This window comes from Phalacrocorax carbo, chromosome 3, assembly GCF_963921805.1.
Source record: "Phalacrocorax carbo chromosome 3, bPhaCar2.1, whole genome shotgun sequence".
NCBI classification, from domain to species: domain Eukaryota; kingdom Metazoa; phylum Chordata; class Aves; order Suliformes; family Phalacrocoracidae; genus Phalacrocorax; species Phalacrocorax carbo.
Genome location: NC_087515.1, coordinates 68,149,893 through 68,163,609, shown reverse-complemented (window position 1 = coordinate 68,163,609; position 13,717 = coordinate 68,149,893). Strand labels below are relative to the sequence as shown.

General features: G+C 37.2%; 1 protein-coding gene across 14 annotated transcripts in view; it reads right to left on the bottom strand.

Moving 5' to 3' along the window:
* Positions 1-13,717, bottom strand: part of EPB41L2 (erythrocyte membrane protein band 4.1 like 2) — a 122,429-nt gene that overhangs the window by 42,434 nt on the left and 66,278 nt on the right. For all 14 annotated transcript variants that reach the window (XR_010372205.1, XM_064447296.1, XM_064447283.1 and 11 more), the window contains 2 exons: positions 9,149-9,253; positions 3,141-3,183 (listed from right to left, as the gene is read on the bottom strand). Coding sequence is in view for 13 of the 14 variants with exons in the window: in XM_064447296.1 (XP_064303366.1) it covers positions 3,141-3,183; positions 9,149-9,253 (148 nt within the window). In the remaining variant the exon portion in view is untranslated. The remainder of the gene's footprint in view (positions 1-3,140; positions 3,184-9,148; positions 9,254-13,717) is intronic.

The window sequence follows — 13,717 nt, the reverse complement described above, 5'->3', positions numbered from 1 at the left end:
ATATTTCAATTACACAAACAATAAAAGCAAATAATTAGGCTTCCCAAAACACATAGTTTATACATTCAGATCTCTAATCTTTATCCATAACTATGAACATTTGAATTGCAGACAAAAGATTGATCTTCAATTGCAAAAAAACCCCAAAACATTGATAAAACCAGGTGTATGTAGTTCACTCATTCAATTCTGTTACACTGAGAATGATAGCTATGAAAATACCTATTGATAAAATTGAGTGGAATATCATGTGTTCTATGCTCACTGCATGTTACAACATGTCACACAGATAAATTCTCAAATTAAATTTTATAGAAGGGTGAACCACCACCCTCTACTCTATGAAGTCCAGGATTTGAGTATTCCAAGGTCAGTTGCTACTGCTTGTACCATCACAATATTCAAGGTAAAGTTCTTAATTTTTCAAAAGCCTGAATCCACTTTAGATGTAGCAATTTTCAAGAAGATAGTGACAGAAGTGTAATTACCCCACCTGTCCCTGATTTAATTAAGAGTTTTTAACACATACCAGTGGATATCCAATTACATGAGTTAAAAAAATTCAAGAATTAATTTTCCTGAAGAGCTCAGGCTGGTTGAAAGCAAACAAGCTTTTTGCCACCTTTGTAGCCCTGAGAACAGAGCCAGTAATCTGTGTATCACATTCATTATCTGAAGTAACATCAGTAATTGCTGAGGTCCAACATAACTGCCCAGCCAAAGGCCAACCTGAACAAGTATAAGATCACACAGAAGGCCTCAGGACCCTGATTTAGCAAAAGACAGCCTGATGCAGAACATGACTTGGGGGACACTACAGGATTCCTATTTCATCTTCCCCAGTCACAGGTGGTACATTCATGTCCAACATGCAGAGTATTAGTATCGCTCACATGTGTGTGAGAGATTGTTATAAATATTAAGTTACAAACTCATGTGCTGAACTCCACTTCCAAATTTGTCACCTTTGTGTGTTCAGATCAATGTGTTTGTCCAGATATGCTTATCTAGCATGCTAGTGCTTCAGTTTGCGCTGTACAAAAGAAATTAGTTTCTTAATTTCAAACATTCAAAAGGAGTAGTAGGTTTTACAAGTACCTTAAGTTTATTGTGATATTTTTTGAATCAAGAATGGAAATCTTATGTACAAAGACAAATATATTTAGAACTAAGCCTGAAACAAAGAAAAGCCTCACTACTCGATGCTTATGTAGCTGGGGGATAAAATTTGTCCTTGCAGTACATTCCGTATCTGGAAACTTTAATACATCTATTACGAGGAACACAACTGACAGTATGCTGATTATTTGCAAATTGCTATAAGCAAGTTTCATCTTAAAATCCTTAAAATGGTGTTCTTACTTGGCTGTTTGCCTTATACACTATGCCTATCACTTCTGAAGTGCTGCTGACCAGAAAAAAATTCCAGTCATGATGCCTAATTGAGGAAACTGGACTTGACCTCCAATATAAACTGTAGGTCTTCACACTGTATGAAAAATCACATCCCCTTAAAATATGTTTTGTAGTAAATATGATACAGTATTAAAAAATTGTTGTGTAGCGCATCCAAAAAGTTTTCAGGTCAGTTCTTACACTTCAGATTCATGACACTTACTTGTAGGCTACATAGCATGCAGATCACTACAGAAGACAATAACAAAGAGTATCAACGTTCTCAATATTTTGTCAAATATTAAAACAAAACAGCCTTTAGCCCACATATTTGGACAATTAAGAGGTTTTTACTGAAGACCTGCAGAATAAGAGGTTACAATACCAGTAACTTTTCCTTTTAATTAAGGATGGCCTCTACTTGCATATTAGTATATTCAACATTTTAATAGGTCTAAGTTTGCTTACACGAGAGCATGTTTGATCAGAAAGAGTTTCCAAGAAGCTTCTGTAACTTTCATTTCTTTACTGACAATATAAACCACACCTTCCTAGTAAGGGATTCATCAATTGGGAAAGGTCTCAAGGAAACAGAATTAACACCACTATGATTTCTGAAAAAAATGTGAGTATTCCCTTAAATCAGAAAGTTAACTATAGTGAAGAAACTACCTGTGTATCATTGTAAATAACACACTGCTGTTCTTAATTACAAGTGCTCCCACTGGATCACATTCCCCAAAAAGGTTTGAAGCCAGTTTCTTAGAACTTAAATTCTTATCGTGTTAGAAGCATAGACACATAAATCTTCATATCATCACCATCTCTTCCTCACTTACATTTCCTATCAGGCACTACCAAAAGGTGGTTTCCATCAAAAACAAAACAACAAAAAAACCCATACTGCAGTTGGCCACAAATGAGCAAAGAAATAAGAAAACTTTCAGTAAGGGCAAGGGCTGTCTAGCACTTCTTAGGAGCTACTTATGTGGTGACATGTAGACTTAGGAAGAGTATCTCCTAAATTTACCCTCCATTCTCTCCCCTACCTACTACAAAAGCTACGTGGCTAGTGAAGAGTAGAGTTTTGACAGTTTTATACAAAAAGAGTAAAATAAATTACTCTGTGTATTGGGTATAGGAAGTAGAAAGACTTCTCAAAAGGATTCAGTCTGAAAACCATTGTAGTGAGATGTTCCAAGATTATGCTCTCTATTCCATTTCCCTTCTGGAAATGTTGGACACACCAAAAAAGCCAATGCTGGACTAATCAGTATTGAAGAATATACATTTTCTGTAGGACATCGATTCTCTTTTTATAGTTTCATATTCTTCTGCTGAGTCTAAGTTAGAAAGTCCTATAGCAACAACCATGACCATCTTTGCAAGACGACATTCCCCATCCCATAATGCAAACATCAGCATGAAGTTGTAAAACATCTAGTGTTTCAGGAGGCAAACAGATCAACTATTAGTTACATACAGCACATGAAAATTTTTGGGCAGCAGCCGGTATAATGATTAACTTCTACAGCACAAGGCTGAGGGATTCTTTCTCTCCTTGGACAGTGGATAGAAACAACAGCTTTGCTTTCTGTTCTAAGGCTAAATACATCATTATTAGATATTAATTATTTCAATGCTGTACGTACACAATTTAGTCAATATCCAGGCTACTAGTTTTATGAAGAATATTTCTGCAAAGAAATAAAAGGAGCATAACATCTGAATACAGAAGTACTTACTTCGAATTTGTCTCTTGATTTCCTTTGAAGAATCTAGCCAGTTCTGGAAAAAAAAAACAAAAAACAAACAAACAAAAACAAACCACAACCAGCATTTAAAATCACTTCAGACTGAAGATGGTGATTTCGTACAGAGCAGTTAAAGTCTGCATTGTTCAGTCATCTGTTCTATTTTAAAATAACGCAGAGAACTCTAAAATTGAACTTGTGATTTGCTAGCAAGTCTCCCCACACATCCACATAAATGAAACTGTGTAATGCCAATCCCTTCACGGTTGTCTTATTGCTTTACACTATTTATGCCCTGTAATTTTAAGAAGTGGATAGTCTTACAGTGGAGAAGGTCTAGCAAATTACATTTGACAACTGCAATTTTCTCTCATACTCCTTTTATTGACATAAGCAGACTTTTCAGGAATGGCCATGTAATCTCGACACATCTGTGCTTATACACCCATAACAGAATTACTTCAGATGATATTTCTCTCGAACTGCAGAGGCTTGTTATTCCCATTGTTTGTCTTAATGTGTATACATTTTAGTTCTGATAACATTCAAAGGTGCTTGGAAAAGCCTGATCAAGTTTCATGCTTCTTTCCTGACCTCCCCCAAAGCAAACTTCTCTGTGAACATGTATGATGTTAATACTGATACACTGGCAAGCTTCAAATGCAAATAAAGTCAGTTTTCATATTTAGATGCCTCGCTATTAGATGTGTTCTACCCTTAATACCAAAAATGTTTTAATATAATCTGTGCAACCTACTAAATAGCTCATAGCATTTCCATTACTATCTATATGTGCAAAGAGACATTTTTGTGACTGATCATCAAAAAATATAACTCCAGAAAGTTAGACTAAGAAATCAGTAATGTATATTCATCAGTAGCTCAGACAATCCTGTTTACTAATTTTACCCACAGATTTTAGAAAATAGATTGAGAGACTGGAAAAATAAGGCTTTTAACTGCAGTTACTGATATTTTACTTTACACAGTGTTTGAACCTTTACTTCCCACAGCCAGACACACATATGCAAGCATATACATGGAAGAAACCCACATGCACACAACCAGCCTGCGCATTTCAGCGACAGATGTGCCAAAGAAGGGGCAAATTAGCGACTGACTTGTAAGCTGAAAGACAACTTTTGCATTTCCACAAACCATTGCACATATTAGCAGCTTGAAGTCAGAGGGGACCTCGGTGCCAGCCAAATGTTGCTAAAGGCATTTCTCTACCAAAGTTTCTTGCCTAACCTAGCCAAGTAGTGGATACTGGGTACAATGTGACTTGCCTTTCAGTCTATGGTACCAAACTCCACATGCAAAAAATTTTTTCCAATACCATATCCCTCAGTCTTTATTACAAGCTTTTCCACCCAAAGTCAAATTTATTTCAAAGAGACAAAACATGCTAGGCTACACTTTTATGGGTCTGTATGGATTAGGAGAATGTGGAGCTATGTTTTTGCACTAGCGCAAATCCTTAATGTACATCACCTCTGTTGATAAAGGATGTGGCTTCTACAAATATGACCCAAAATACTAAGTCTCCTGTTGTAAATGACCTTTGTCCAAATTGATTTAATCACAAATGCAGCATGTATGTTAGACAAATATTGTTTACAAATTAAATGCAAAAACCCCTTTTTTACCATTTTTATAGATGTTGTTTAAAAAAATAGTTTCATATTGCTTCCTTTAAGAGGTCTGTGACCTCTGCATTTCATAGCTATGATAATTCTTCAAGAGATGCACAGTCCATACACGTTACAAAGGAAGAGATATATAACACTCCTCAAAAAAATCTGCTACCATATTATACCTACCATTTATTCTGCTTAAGTCAGAAAATCTGCTATCTGTTGGAAGAGCCTTGACATGGAAAGGCCTTGGAAGACAACAGTAGCCTTCAAATAATTTTGGCTGAGACTCACTTCAGCCACAGTTGTCATCCTAGGTCTTCAGTTTGGGCATTAATTCCATTCCAAAATGATACATAGCCATATTCTTCCAATTACAAAGATAAGTAGAAGTAGCTTAAACTTAGATTTTTAGATAAAGTTATATATAAGTAAATAAGTATAGAATATAGCATGGAGTAACTAGAGCAGAAAACTAGGATTCCTGAGTATATGTTACTTCCAGTGCTTTATCTTTTATCACTGAAGTAGGAGAAAACATACAATACAGAATATGCTGCAAGATGAGAAGAATCATCCTTTCTTTACAAAAGTTATACAGTTCATTTTCTGATTTTTCCAAACCTGGAGTAAGCTTATCAGAAGCAGACTTTGCCACCAACTTTCATTACTCTTCTGTTAAATAAAATCAGATCCATTTATATGCATAATTGCAGGGGTGGGGTTTTTTGCATCTGTGCCTTTTATTATGGATAAAACAAACACTATTGAAAGAATCTACCCTGAAATAGACCTCAACACAGAATAGACAGGTCTGTCTCTCAAAACAAAAGACAAAGTGCATACACACTACTTTGCTCCAGTAGGCAGAAATCTGTTTGTTTCATTTGTGAATGGTAAGGTTATAGATGAGAAAGTAATGAATTGTCAAAGAACAACAAAATGTTCCCTACAAGTACAAAAGTATTTTGTACAAATCCAGAAGAGCAGCATTTCCAGCTGGTGCCCAGAATATAAGAGCAGAAGCTTTCTAATGCTTCTGCAGACCAATTACAGTGTGAATGGAGCATTCTTAAACTTTTGAGGGTGTAATGCAATGAAATCACTAACTAAAACTTCAGACCAATAGATTTAACATTTGCAAAACAAAGAAAGAAATCATTAATGAGTAATTTGACCTAAATAGTTTTAAAATGCGTACTAAAGCTAACAAAAATCAGTCTGATTTGAAGACACAACATCTCTCCCAGCTGCACAGAACACCCATAGAGAAAAGTTAATGGGACTCCTCCTCCAATGGTACCCTGATGGTGCATCAGGGAGCAGCTCTAATTCAAAAGAGTGTCTGGTGTTCAGTTTCCACACCCCACAGCTGCTGTTGAGTTCAACAGCTGGCTCATAAATGAGTGGCTGTGATGAGTGCACAAGAATGAGGAAAAACACATCATTCAGCATCTAGTACTGACTGGCCTGGTGGTCAGAGGTTTGTGGCATTTTAATCTGAAGGGGCAACAGTCATAACAGGAGTAAAAAATGCATCCGAAAGAGCTGGTACTGAGGTGAAAAAAGAATTCAAACTTGTTACAGAGGTGAACAAAAGAAGGCCCTAAAACCATTAAGAGTTCCAAGTCCAAGCTTTCTTTAGCAGCTATTCCTTAACTGATCAGCCCTCCATACTTCCATCTATTAAATCAAAACATAAGTTAAACGTTTTTTCTTTTTTTAGAAGAATGAAAAAAGTAGAGACACTTAAAAGTCCTAAGACAGAAGCATTCATTAAAAGCCATACCACAAATATTTAACATACTGAAAACATTTTGTGTTTTTCATCCATGTATTAAAAATCCCTTTAATAACAAAAATGAATGCTACAATCTTACTAAGCACATTCTGTGTAGCTATACAATTTCAAACTTAGCAGTGAGAGCGCAATGGCAGCTGGGGAGGGGGAACTTCCTCAGCACACAACCAGGAGTTTTGCTGTGTTAAGACACTGCAGTAGCTACCCTTTACATTATCAGGGTATGTTTATACCATAACTGGTGTAAGAACTTCCAAATATGGTGTTGTGCAAAAGTGGTAGCTTTGAATTAGGTAACTCGAGTCACAATAGCAGTAAAAATAAGCAAGCCTATATAAATGTCCCCATGTTATAGTACAGGACTGTCCAACCCACAGAAGACTGTAAGCACTTAGCCAAGTGACTAGTTCATGCCAAAGCCCACGTTTTCAAATTCTTCTTTGAAAACCTGGGTATTCCCACTCACTTGGTAATCACAACTTCAAGGCATAGTACCACCCACATAATGGAACTTTGGGTACAACCTAGATTGTATGGGCTATCCAGCCACAAAATATCTAAAATAAACCCCTCCTTCACTGTTACTCACTGGCATTCAAAATCTTGTAGTTCCTGCAATTCACCATAAATTAAGCTTAACCCTGCAATAGAAAGTATGAGGTGGGAAACGCAAATCTGCTAGGAAAGACTCTTCTAAGTTTCTCCAAATAACAGTAAGAGTTTACTTGTATGAAGAAGACAAAATCCAACAACTGTGGGTTTTTTTTAGTCTTCATAACAAATTGGACCAGATTTCTCTAGAGTTTTTAAATAAAAGCCTGCTGCCATCCATAATTCATGTGACAAGCAGTCTACTCTTCTTCTGAATACAGTGCTAGACTTCGCCTGGGCATACAAATAATCAAACCACAGGGACCCATTACCCAGATATTTCTTGCTTAATTTATGTAAATACTTAATTTATGAGTGTTGCTACAGTCGCACCTCCATAGTGAATGGATAGGGAGCTCAAGGACTCATTCAGGCTGAAAGGGACCTCTGGAGATAACTGGTCCAACTGTGATTCAAGGCAGAGCCAGCTTTGGATTAGATCAGGTTGCCCAGGCTCATATCCAGTTAAGTTTCTAATATCTCCAAGGATAAATGCATATGAATAAACAGATGGGCTCTTTGTAAGGTGTGGTACTCTGTTCCTCCATTCACACAGGTGAGGAACACAAAAAATCTTACTCCAACTAGTAACATGTTAAAAACAAAAAAAGAGATATAACTCTACACCAACCTAGATGTTACTGCTCTACTTTCAAAAGCCATAGGCTCCTTATTCCACCTCCTAGGATCTACTCAAGTAGGCTGTTTCCTCATATAGTTCAAGGATCCCAGGCCTGCTATTAGACCTTTCCTCTCTTGCCAGAGATCAGACTGTTGTTTTATGTTATTCTGCTGTGTGTGTACAGTATAGATTTTCAATAATGAGTAGCACAAATAAAGGGACAACACGTGATAATAAGAAATAGTAAAGATTATATTACTTAAAGGATCATCTGAGGTGCTCCACATTGTTACACCAAGTTAGTTCTCATTTCTATAAATGGTTTACAAATTAAGGACAAAAATAAAATAACCAGGTAAAAATATATCAAGCCCATTTTATATATGGGGATCTTTAATATAGAGGGATTGGGTGTTTTGTTCAATGCTGCACAGTGAGCCTTGCAGCAAAGCAAATAACTCTAGAAAACAACTGTCTTTGAATGGAAGTTTTCAGAAACTCAGGATTTATTCAAACCACTAAATTAGACCTCATTTCAAACACAATAGTGGGATAAAGCCGACAGAAAAAAGCGCAAAAGCTTCTAGACTAAGTATAGTACTCATGTAATGATGTTTCCTATTACAAATACAGAGATTAAAAAGAAATCCAACTTTCTTCACTTCAATTTGTAATTATTAGTCTGTCTTCTTTATGAGGAAAAAGTAACCACAGGTATGTCAGTTCATGGACAACACAACAGCCAGCCTGACTGTAAATGTTCAGATGCTTGGAAAAGCTAAACTGCCTTTTGGTATTAGTGGAATGCGTTAATAGAGTGCCACTGACTGATTTAAGATTTTTATCAGCTTAGCAATCTAGATGTGCTCAACCATCCAACATGGAAGCAAGTACAAAAGAAGACTGAACGTAAGTTACCACAAAGTATTTAAGAGAGCCTTTTGAATGTAGCCATATCAAAACATCATTGATTTGTGAAATTTTCATCCAATACTGGTGATGGGATAGCTCCAGTCTCACCTTTACAAATGCCAAATTTTCATTAAGCTTAAAATTATTAAAAAAGGAACTGAAGGGCCTAATAGTTACAGTCTTAGGGGCAAGGTTTCCTTTGTGTTCCTGTTCAAAGCATTATTAAACATACATTAAAAAAGACAGCTAACTAGAATTGACATTTTGTAACAGTTTACTCAAATGTTTATAGTGGTATAGATTTAACACAACATACCTCACTAAACTACTGAAGTCAGTAACAACATGGAAGAACAAACACCTCACACAGGCTTACCTTCTGTTCTGAATTTTCATAAAACAACAGCCCGAAATAGTCCTTTTCCAGTAAATTGAGATGGTCACACACTTTGTCAAACAGCACTTGGCCTTTTGCTCTTTTCTGGAGAGGTAGGGGAGGGGAATAAGAAAAAAGAGAAAACTACTATCAGTAAAATCCTTAATTACAGGTACTGTTATTCAATGGTATTAGCCAAGAAAACATCAAATATCAATAAAATAGATTATAAAGCTGTAGCTTTCTTACGACACACTGTTCACTATATTTTGAAAGCGATACGTTATTACTGAGAAAAATAAAAGACATTGTAGTTTTTGTCAATTCATAAAAAAAGTTGACTTGATTGCACAAGGAAAATTCAGTACCTAAACTGATTCAAATATTTTGCACCATTGAGTATGACTAAACAGTTCTTAGTTTTTCTAGATCTTTATTTTTAAAATAATAGAAGACTTCAAGGGAGCCAACTTTTTCTGTATTATCTTCTAAAAATTAATACATTTCCTACAGTGTTAATTTCTGTTAACTTCTGCATTTCTAGCATTTTGGCATACATCTCAATGACTTCGATAAATCATGTGATATGAACTCCCAAGAAAAATAAAGCACATTAGCATCTTCAAGAGACAAAAAGAATGATCAGGCCACTAAAAGTCGGTGATCACACCAGAAGGAGAAGTAGCATACAAGTATAAGCAGAAAAAAAGCAACATGTCTAGTTGCCCATGCTGCAGAGGTTGAGGGGCAGAAAATAAGGAAGGAGGACTGCTTTCTATCCGGAGATTTATGAACTCTCTCAGTACCCAACAAATCCATTAGATACTCAAAAATAAAAGCCAGTCTTAAATAAATTTCTTCTTCCTAAAAATAGTATTAGTGGAAGTCAGCAACAAAGTAAAATAACTAAGACCAATATCATAGTCTGCTACTTTATAATAGTAATTGAAGACTGATCACCATTTCAACACACTCTTAGCAAGGCTGCTTGCTGTAGCTCAGTATTACTACAGCTTAATCAAATGGCAATTAGTCCTGAAGTTTTATCTGTTCTTCTTGTACCTGGACCTGGGAATGTAAACAAAAGCATCATGGATCTCCCAAGTGCTGGTAATGAAAACCTACTCCTGTGCACCAGTTTTAGAGCAGACTGGCTCACAACACATACTCGGGGGTGGGGAAGATGAGGATTTCTTTCGACAGTTAAAATTGGAACATGAATGGCATGCAGTCTCCCAGTTTGAACCAACTCTTTCATGGCTGTTCTGCTATTTGTGGCATTTATCAATGAGGCCACAACATAGCATTTTCAGAGGCCTGGCAGATTAAAGGAATTTTTGCATTTGCTTATCCTACAGATTTCAGTAGATGCCATACACCACTGCAATTCCACAGAAACGCCATCAAGTGCCCCTGTGTAGGCCCTCGCGACACTGCAGCCATTGTCCCCCGCAGACAGCAGCAGAGCACTCAATATGCCCCGGCTCGGCACTTGCCTGCAGCTCAGCTCCATGGCACAAGACGTTAAGGCCAGGAGGGGAGAGAAAAGAAGGTATGCACTGAGCAAATAGTAAAGGCATTGTTGTTTTATTCCCCAAGAATCCAAAGCTTTATTTATTCAAGATCGCATTGTTCAGCAGACATTGCAGTCTCAAAGATCAGAAAATTTTCACAGAAACCAACTTATAAAAAGAGCACATTTAGTTGCACAAGCATCACAGCGATGCAGTGGAACTGCAAAAGTCACTTTTGGAACGGGGAGCTGGGAATCTTAAGTCTGTCTGGTACTTCCAAAAATTTTACTCTTCAGACAGATAGATGACTATTTCCCCTAAGAGTCTGAAGTAACCACTTAGTCTTCTTGACAGACTCAATTTCAGCTTAATAAAAACAAAATAAAAATCAACAATATAGAGAAGAGCTAAACTGAAAGCAGGAAAAGTTAAGCAAGGGAGGTTTTGAAGAACCCTCGCCTGCTTAGATGCATGTAACAGGTATTTTCCTCCCTAAATCATTGTGCACATCAGTTATTACACCTTGCAAAGGCAAGTTCCAGGTATACATATTTCAGTAAAGGGAATCTACAGCTTGCCACAGATATAATATATGCTATAATTAAGTTCATCTCTGGAGTCAGTTGCTAATTATGTAGCTTTTTATAAAAGTTCATAAACTAAAAACTACAGTTAATATCAACTCTTTTACATTCAGAAACATAAACCAGCCAAATTTACAGGAAATACATTGCAAGTATAACAGTAAAATATTGCATGGTTTCTTCTTAGGAAGTCATAGTCAACACAGAACTTGGATACACTGGCAATGTCCACTATATCTTTAAAGACCTTTTTGCAAGTTTATAGCTCTTCCACATAAGAAAACACACCACCATGCCATGAAGGCCAAGTTACTTTAGTCTATATTCTAGATGGCAGCACAGTAAAAAGAAGTTATAGAATCAGAAAGTGACGTTTATAGAGCTCTGTTGTAGATTCACAAGCATAAGAAGCCTTTCAGTATCAACAATGGTTCTCACTATAAAATCCTACTTGTAGAATTAAAAGACTCCTAGTTCCTTAATATTATTTTATATTGTGATACAGTTTTAAAAATCTGCAAAGTATTTGATTTGCAAAACCAAACTTTCCAAGTGCAATTTCTTTGTAATCCCTTTGGGGACAGGCATTACTACACAGTTTAAATTATATGATAACATATAATTTTTCTGGAAAACCCCATGCTCCTAAGAGACTGTCCCTATCAAGAACTGAAGTTACATAGAAGAGGCAACTGTTGTGATCCACTCATTTTGGAAGTTAGAAATTGTTTAATAGATGACCAGGGGACTATAAGAAGGCAGCATCATGGTTTGCACAGTTTAACGTTACTCTTTAAACTGGATTCTATTTCTTTTTCTACCAGTTTGCCGAGGTGTCAAGTAATAGTCACAACCAATGTGTAAAATGATAATCACTAACCATATATATCTACGCATAGATATGCATTAATGTATATCATACACACACACGTATGTGTATACAGCACAGCAAATATTAGCACTGAAAACAAGGAAATCGTATTCCAGATTCTAATACTGAGATGGCAGTAAAAGCATAAGCCCATACTCAGGCCCCACAAGAAGGAGAGCATATTCTGCCCAGCTATATTAAGAGGCTGAGAAGCCAGGACACGCTCACAGAGCCAGTAGTTTAAAACAACAGTAGTCAGAACAATAGTATTCTGTATTGCCCCCAAGTTGGGTTTTTGTTTTGGTTTGGTGTTTTTTGTTAAAGTGAGAATATAGAAAGAATGTATGTAACCAAGGCTATTCCGTGCCTGGAATCTATACCACAGATGCCTCCTTATAATACAAGAGCTTCATAAAACCAGGGGCTCTTTCTCACAAGAGCAGCAAACCAGAGCAAAGCAATTGCAGCTACAAATGCAATATAAACACTAGTGATGTTCCTCATGACTACCATTTCTGTTCAATAGTTTTATCAACATTATGGATGCAGGAGTTGAATGCACCACTAGCAAGTTTACTGGTGATACCAAACTGGGAGGTGATGGTGACATTCTCAAAGGACAAGAGGCCTTGCAGAGCGTTCTAGATGGACTGGAGCATCAGACAATTGTCAGTGGCATGACATTTAACAAGAACAAGCGCCCAGATTCCACACCTGTGACAGAGTAACCCTGGGCACAAGTGGGAGAGGAATGGCTGGAAAGCAGCCCTGCAGAAAGGGACCTGGGGGCACCGGTCAGCAGTGTGCCCTGGCAGCCAAGACAGCGAAATGCATCCTGGGGTGCATCAGACACAGCATAACCAGCCAGTCAAAGAGGTGATTATCCCACTGTAATCAGTATTGGTGCTGCCTCACCTGGAGCACTGTGTGCAATTCTGCACCTCTACTGCAGAGAGTTGCTTCTCTGGATGGACCCCTCAGACCTAGGTCATAGCTTGTCACACATAACTATATATGTATCACATAGCATAACTGTTCCATTCCCTGTGCTCACCCTGACTTGAATAATGTTGAGACTGTTACTTGCCTGAAGTACCAGGGATTTTTCAGCTACAAAAACACTTAAGGACACATCACAAAGGTTACAAGAGGCAACAGGATTTTTTTTTTTCCTGAATCTGCTTAAAAGCTGATGGTCACAAGTGTTAACACAATGCACAGGTGTAGCTAGGAGCAGGTTGATTCATTCTTCAGTTTAGTTTGGAAAAAAGAAACCATCCCTTGCAGTCTGGCAAAGGCAAGTCACAGAACATAGAAGCCAGACTAAAGGCCAAGCAGTCCCTGTTTCCCAAGGAATGAGAATGTGAAGAATGAGATCAATACTAATCACTCACAAAAGAGGTGTATAGTACCCTCAGGTATTTTCAAACGTATGTCAGATATTGATAACATGCATACTTCTTGGCCGAAAAAAAAAAAATTGCTCCACTGTGCTTCTTGGCCAGTGATGCATGAAAAGTACTGCCATGTATGCCCCACACTTGTATGCAGGGAGAGCTGAAGTGGCAGCTCCTAATGGTGCAGCAAGCCTGGAGCCCTT